Source organism: Pygoscelis adeliae, unplaced genomic scaffold, assembly GCF_000699105.1.
Source record: "Pygoscelis adeliae isolate BGI_AS28 unplaced genomic scaffold, ASM69910v1 Scaffold707, whole genome shotgun sequence".
Taxonomy (NCBI): Eukaryota; Metazoa; Chordata; class Aves; order Sphenisciformes; family Spheniscidae; genus Pygoscelis; species Pygoscelis adeliae.
Window position 1 is genome coordinate 37,933 of NW_008825227.1, and position 7,601 is coordinate 45,533.

A 7,601-nucleotide genomic window follows, 5' to 3' on the forward strand; every position below is an offset into this window, starting at 1 on the left:
GGAAGAGAGATTACAACAGCAAAACTGAGGGGGCAGATGTGGCGAACGGGAATGAATTGTAGGGGCTGCTTTATCTAGTGCTGCTGTGGAAATAAGAAAGGGTGTAACTGGAAGAGTACTTATGACTTCTAGGAATAGCTCCAGGAATTTTTTTTTTTTTGGCCCTTTGACTAAGCTAAATGATTGATTGAGGAAAAGGCCATCTGGTGGTTTTACATTGCAGAGCTACTGGCTGGTTCTCGTACAGGTACAAATCGGCATGTCTGCTTAACTGCATTCAAACTTACCTGTCTAGGTGACTTTCCCTATAAAAAAAATGCTATTCATGGGTAATTCATGGGTAATGTTGGGATGCTGTGCTTAAAATGATAGCTGTGGAAATGCGGGAAGGGAGGATGCCTTTGTGGAATGACTGTTGATTTAATTAGGTGGGTTTGCAAGTATGAGAAATTCAGGTGCAACTGATGCCTAAAGATGTTTTGACTTGGATCTAAATGAAAAGCATGCTTTAACGCAGCCGTATCCTGTAGAATCTGCGTAGCAGGCAGAGGAATTTCATACGGTGGCGTTGTTCTCAGTGCCTGGTATTTAGATAGCCAACACTGTTCCCAAGCAGCTGGAATTAGTTGCCCTGAATACTTTTCTTTGAGAACCCGAAGACAGATTTTCAAGCTGGACTGGTTCAATCTTGCCCCTTTTCTACCATGCAGGAAAAAAAATCCAGTCACGCGTTCCTGTTGCATCCTTGTGGGCCCCCGTCTGCAGTCCTGGTTCCCTCTCCAGTTGACTGGAAAACGCTTGTAACCATTTCTTGAGTGGGAGGAATAACCTTGTTCATGTGCCAGCCTTTATCTGCCAGCGAGGGGAAGGCTTGCCAACGCATCAGGCGCTGAGGCGGACTAGCTCGCCAGTGTGAGGAGCGGTGGCATTTCTCTGACTCATATCAATTGATGTGTGTCAAATACTCTGAAATTACAGTTTTGCCCTTTCAACATTTGTCGTCTTTCTAATATGATGTTTTAGGCGTCGGTCTGAATTGGATACCCGAGCTCCTGACCTGAGCAGTATCTGTGACACTTCTGTGGTGGTTTTTCTTGCAAACCTTGGCCTTTCCTGGGCTACATCTGATCCTTTTATTGCTGGGAGATCATTAGTAGTGTCATTTAATCCATTTCTTAAGCTATTTATATGCTGTTTGTTCTGGTGAGTGTCTGTCCTCTCACCTTTGGTAGTTAATGAATGCAGTTTATGGCACCGCTCAAGCCTGCTGCAGAAGGCACAGAAAGAAGCTTCTGTCTTAGGGACTTGTTTTATGTTCCTGACCTTCAGGGATGCTTTTGACCGTAACTGTAGGGCTGATGGGGGATGTGCCTGGCTCCCGTGCTATAATCTTAGCGTTAGCTGCTTCGCATCAACACGAGCTTGTGCTTCAAACTTGGGAACAAAGCTGAATAGTTTTACACGCTACTTAGGGTGGGGAAAACAATGAATGATGCAAAAGGGATGAAGTGTCCAAGCCACTCGTTTTCTGCTGTGGAAGGAAGTTCACCACTGAGAATGTGTTTAGGCTTTAATGAAAGCGACTCCTGCGTCTGTTCTTTATTTAAATAGCAACGTGTTTGGCCCAATGGCAACTTCTGGTGTTTTCCTTGTCACGTACAGAGTTTTTTTGAAGACAGTCCAGGGGCATATTTGGGGCCAAGAGGATTTTCCTCAAGTAGGATAAGAGGGTAAATATCTAATACTTTATTCTTTTTTTTTCCCCACTCAGGCATCGCTGTGTCTTGTGCTATGAACATTGCTGGTGGAAACACGCTGGCCTGTATCAAAAGAATTGACCCCGATCTCAACAAGATCACTAAAATCTACCCTCTCCCCCACATGTATGTGGTGAAGGACCTTGTTCCAGTGAGTATCTGCCTCTGTCAGCTTGCGGCCAAGGGTGACACCGTTCCAGGCAGTGTGGGGTTCACAGGGGGAGGTGCCGGCAAGATGAGGTCTCACGATTCACGTGTTACTCCTGCTGGTGTTTTCTGGCTTGGGTGGGTCTGAGCTTCACAGCAGTGACTAAATCTGTCCTCGTTTGAAGGAATGTGGCAGGTTGAGGTACAAAATGCCGCCTTCTGTTGGAGTGGTAGCAGATGTTCAATCTCTCATGCATCAGTTCAGCTTAATAAATGCGACCTTTTTGCGTTTTGACTCCTAGGACATGAGTAACTTCTATGCACAGTACAAATCCATCGAGCCTTACCTGAAGAAGAAGGATGAGTCGAAACAGGGCAAGGAGCAGTACCTGCAGTCCATAGAAGACCGTCAGAAACTGGTTACTGCTTCTTTTCTACTGTTGAAATCCCTTCCAGATAAGACCAGGGTTGAATGTTAACATGCAGTAGCTTCTAGTTCCTTTAATGACAAAGCTGTCTGGAGCAAAACCTGACGTGGGTGGAGTCTGCTGCCTGAAATGCAGTGTCATGGCATGCCTGCATTGCTAGGGGTAATGTTTGCTAATGAAATGCATTTGTGGTTGCGATGGGGACTGTAATCTCATTTCCACTGTCTGCACTGCGAAACCGTCTGTGTTTGTAAAAACATTGCGAAGGCTACAGACTTGTAAAATTCCAGTGGAGATAAGGCACTGCAGTTTGTGCTGGCACGTAGGCTGTCAAGCTCAGCGTTGTCCGTCTTGTCTAGCTGCAGCATGCTAAGCAACGCTCTCTTGTTGCTGCTTGCTGGGTTTTGCAGCCCTAAAAACTAATGGCAAAAGCTAAACCCTCTTGGATGTGGAGACACGAGCATGATGTGTTACTGCAAGTCTTTGGATGTCTGTCTTGAGCACTGTGTTATTTTGAGGGGATTTTCTGGGAACGTAGTGTTGGTTCAAAGTTTCTGCGTAAAGCTGAAGGGTGTCTGAGGAACCACTTGAACAGCTGGGAGATAACAGCTTTTTAAAAAGTTTATAGCACGGGTAAGTTCTTGTCTGGATTTCCTTGGCTGCCGCAGTAAGTATCATTAAATCAGCAGTTTCTCTTTTGCCTCTGACCTGTCTTGGTGGACCCATCACTGACTTCACAGTTCAAAGCTCGGCCTGTCAATGCTCTGCTCTGATTGTTGCTGTGCTGCTGTCACTGAGTAGGCGCAAAGCGGGCAGGCAGCCTGGATTTTGGCAAGCGGTAAAAGAGGGGTGAATATGAACAGCAAAGAGGACGGCTGTTTAAAGGGGATTCAGTGCAAACATGTGAGCTGCAGCCTAATTCTCTGCAGTGATCTTTGAAAGTTTTCCATTATGTGTGTTTGCTGTGAAGTTAACATCCGACAAATAGATTGGTCATGTGCCTGAGATGTCGGTGGCACCATGTGCCTGGCGCTGTGATGTCTTAGCAACCACAGGATTTTAGTCTGAAAGAATCTCTATCCTAAAGGGCAACGGTTAGTTCTCCTGCACCACTTCATAATCCATACGTAAGGACTAAAGGGACTCTCCCTTCACATGGTTTTCATAAAGTGGCATCCTTGAAATCACTTTCTCATTCAAGTAGAAACAGGCAAACCTAAAAGCGGCTACAAGAGCTGCCTGAATCTTTCTCGCAATTGGTAAACTTGCTTGTTTTCTCATTGCTGAAGTTTCTCTTGCGTTGAGAATGGCCTGTGTGCAGGAGAAACTTGGATACAAAGTCAGCTGCAAAACTCCCACCTTTTTCTTTAAATCGTCAGTCATTTGAAATGCTACAATTAGAAATAAGACAAATTTAGAGCAAGAAGGTAAGTAGCTTTGGCAAGTCTTTCCAGAAGTGTATTAGAGCAGCCTCTCTAGCACAGTAGACTTGCTACAAGCTCCCAGGAGTCTTTGGCATTGGGTATCTTTCTAAACTAAATTTAATGAGACCTTTGTCCCAAAAAGTAACTTTCAAATACATAATTTAAGCCAGACTGGTCTCTGTCTTTTAGCCTGGGGTGGGGGGGCTGATTGAGCTAGGAGACTTGGGAGACCTCTGCTCCTCTGAGCTTAACTGTCTTCTGCCCAGTGTCACTTCCATGTAGGTTTAACTTTCTTCAGTGCCTGAAATAAAAAGGCCTTCATCTCTAAAAATGGTGAAATGGCTAAAGACTTGTACCATTCCCATTCTGTAAGTGCTTGGGGATCCCCTCAAAGCACATGGTAAACTATGAGCTCTTTACTTCTCCCCTAGGCTGTTGGACAGGCTTTGCTCTCTTTTCACTGCTGTAACGCGGCCTTGAATTGTAAATCGGTTGTGTATCCGTTCCTTTCCTCAGCCACGTACTGGAACAGGCTGCAAGGAAAGAATGCAGGAACATCAAGCGATTTTTCACATTTTTCTTCAGTTTAATGCTTCTACCCCCCCCTTTTGACACAGAAAACTAGTTTATTATAGTGTTCAGGTTGGGAGGATTGCCTGCGTCTTGTTTCAGAGGACGTGCATGTAGGAACTGCTTTCTTCTGGCAGCGCTTCTTCAGCTGAAGGTTTTTGGAGCCCCTCTGTTGTGGCAAATCACTAGAGGGGAAGGTGGTGAGGGAAGCACGTGCTCGTGTAAATCCCCTCTTTAAAAAAAGGCTTCATCATGGGTTTCTGGAGTGGCTTGACTGTGGTCTCCCACCCCCGTGCAGGACGGACTCTACGAGTGCATCCTGTGTGCCTGCTGCAGCACCAGCTGTCCCAGTTACTGGTGGAACGGGGACAAGTACTTGGGTCCTGCGGTACTGATGCAGGTAAGGACGGATCCCGTTTGTCACGTGGGACTGCTGTGGGACTCCCCATCTAAGAGCAGTACAAATATTTGCGAGCGCAGGTGGGATGGTATTATGTAGTCCAGATCCTGGACCAAAATTCCTGAGTTAAGTGTTGCTTTTAAAAATCTCACACTGGTTACACCACCTTGAAGAAGCATTTGGTGTGTCAAATGCCACTGACTTTCAGGCCTATCGCTGGATGATTGACTCCAGGGATGACTACACAGAGGAACGCCTGGCACAGCTTCAAGACCCATTTTCTCTCTACCGTTGTCACACTATCATGAATTGCACGAGGACCTGCCCTAAGGTATGTGTGCGTCCTGCGTGTGTCCCTTCTGGGGTTACTGGCTTGTTTCCAAGCACTTTGTTGCGAACTAATAGGAAAACAGCGGCTTAGGTTTTTGTTTTCCTCAAGCTTGCCTTGGCTTGCTTAGCCTTTTGAGACGGTGAGTTACCAGCAGCCTTGCTCCTGATAGCGACTGTACAAGAGGACGTGGCAAAGTTTGATTACACTTGGCAGGAATATCTCTTCCTCGTGAGCAAGGCTGTGGCTTTGAGAACCTGTCTGTTTCTGAGATTGAGGAGTATGACAGTAGGGCGCTGATCGCGTGAGGGACACTGCCAGAAATGGTACGGGGAAGTTTGTCCTGCGTAGTTCGATCAGCGGTGGGAGCCTTGAGTAACACGTTTAACCCCCGCACAGTGCAACCCTAAACTCCAATGGTAGCCGCTATCCCTGACGTGCTGTGCGATTCGTGTGATGAGGAAGGCTACGGCAAGTTTTCGGCGCCTTTGGGGGGATGTGGTTTATGCTGACATCTTGCTGTCGGGGCATTTCCCAGACGGCCTGTTCTCTGGTACTTCTTTTGAGAACTGAGCATGCCAGACCAGAGCATGCCTGTTCCTCATCTTGCGATGACCTTGTGCCTGTTGTTGAGCGGATTATCAAGTTTTGCTTTCCTGCCAGCTCTGCTGTTTTCTAGCCAGCCTTTGCTTGTACCTGGTGGTGGAGTAATTCTTCTTGAGCTGTGAAATAAAACGAAGGCAAATGTTTGAGTGGATCAGATGCGGAGAAAATGAGATCCTGGAGATCTGGGTTGACAGTTGCTGGTCAGGAGCACTGCACGCTGATCTTTGTGTGTTTATTTTTCTAAAGTGATTCACTCACTACAGATAATTCCCCCTTTGTGTAGGGAGCTAGCTCGTGATCTGGTGCCAACCGTAGTTCAGCTAAAGGTGAAGGTTCAGCTTGAAGATCTGGCTGTGCGTAGGTGCGTGGTGCAGGGAGATTGCACGCTGAGGCTTGGTCTCTCAAGTTGGAGACGCGTTTATGGTTAGTAACGCGTTTCCACTCACACGCTGCAACCCTGGCTGCTGTCTCGATCAGCCCTGAAAGACTGCGTGGTGAGCTGCGCACCCGGGTCGTTTCCTGTTCGTTCTCTGTCCCGCAGTGCTTCCTGCTGTAATCAGGACGATACAGCAGGGCAGTTGCGATCCCCCTCTCATTTTGAGATGAGGCATGCTTGGTTCGGTAGCAGCGCTGCAGGATTAAGGGCCTTTGCAACGTGACGTGTCTGTATTGTAGGAAAACCTTCTTCGGAAAGCTTAGCTGGCTTTTGCGTGAGGAGCGTTTTCATCCTGTGAGTTAGTGTTCTTGCTCGCTTCCCTGGTCTCCTCCAATACATAGCTTTTTTTTTAATTTCAGACAAGGAGAAAAACCACATCTCTTGCACTGTCACTGTCGAGCTTTTACAAGGCAGTTTCCTGCCTCCAGAAGTCATTTCGTAACACCCGTAAAAGCGTTGAATTCAGCCCTGCTTGAGCTTGATTAAAAGTTCCTATCGCTCAGCCACTCATTCTCCTCTTTGATCCTCGCGTTGCTGATTAAAGCCAGTCCTCCAAAGTCAAATGAGCGTTTTTCTTCAAGCAGTGGGAAGCGCTGCTGGTTCAGCCTCCAGGTAGAGGAGGTGAGCTCCGAGCTGGAGCGCTGCGTCTCTACTCCGGGCTGGCTTGCTCTTCCCTTGTGTATTGAGGCTGGAGTGCAGCAAACCTGCATCGGCGCACCTTAACCGAGGGGCCCTGCGTACCGTAATGCCCAGCCTGCCTGGAGGAGGCTGTTCAGAGCCGTCCCTCGGTATCCTGTACCCTGCCAGCATTTGAAGGGGAGCACGATATTAGGCTGGACTCCCGCTTTTAGGAAAAAGGGGTGCTGAACACCTCCTCTGCCAGCTATTTTTATGAGTAGCAGCATTATCTGTGAGTTTACTGTGACTTAGATCAGGGCAAGGGGGGGAGGACGGTGCTCTAACCTGCTCATTTCCAGAGGAGCTAACTGAAACTCTTCCATTTTAGGGTTTGAACCCTGGCAAAGCAATTGCGGAGATCAAGAAGATGATGGCAACTTACAAGGAGAAGGCGACTGCTGCGTAATGCTGTTCCCTAACTGGAAGTGTAACACGCAAACGTGCTTTACCTGAAAGTAATTTATACCTGATTTAGCAAGAGGAGGTTCCAGCAGGGAGTTTGGTGGTTTTTTCCATGGGTTTGCATGCACAATAAATACTGTAAAGAACAAATAAGAGTTGTTACTTTATTAATAGATATTGAACTGATGTCTCTGCCTCAGTCATAGAATCCCAAACCTCTCTGGCTTTGCGGTTTTGAGTGTCTGAGCAGCTGGGGTCACCTCTGAGGCTCTGCTGTGGGATGAGGATTTGAAAGCGGCCCCGCAGCAGAGATGAACAGAGGCAGAATTTCTGTAATGACCTCGATCCCATGTCTTTAAAGCAAATGCGTGTGTGGGAAGAGACCTGCAAGCAGTAAGCCCTGCGGTGATTAGCAAAAAAAACCA

The 7,601-nt window shown here is 47.2% G+C and overlaps 1 protein-coding gene across 1 annotated transcript in view; it reads left to right on the plus strand.

The window, feature by feature from the left end:
* SDHB (succinate dehydrogenase complex, subunit B, iron sulfur (Ip)) overlaps positions 1 to 7,326 on the plus strand; it is a 13,143-nt gene extending 5,817 nt beyond the window's left edge. The window contains exons 5-9 of the mRNA XM_009329282.1: positions 1,763 to 1,908; positions 2,207 to 2,323; positions 4,625 to 4,726; positions 4,935 to 5,057; positions 7,103 to 7,326. Coding sequence (XP_009327557.1) covers positions 1,763 to 1,908; positions 2,207 to 2,323; positions 4,625 to 4,726; positions 4,935 to 5,057; positions 7,103 to 7,180 — 566 coding nt within the window. The 3' untranslated portion in view covers positions 7,181 to 7,326. The remainder of the gene's footprint in view (positions 1 to 1,762; positions 1,909 to 2,206; positions 2,324 to 4,624; positions 4,727 to 4,934; positions 5,058 to 7,102) is intronic.
* The last annotated feature ends 275 nt before the right edge of the window (positions 7,327 to 7,601 follow it).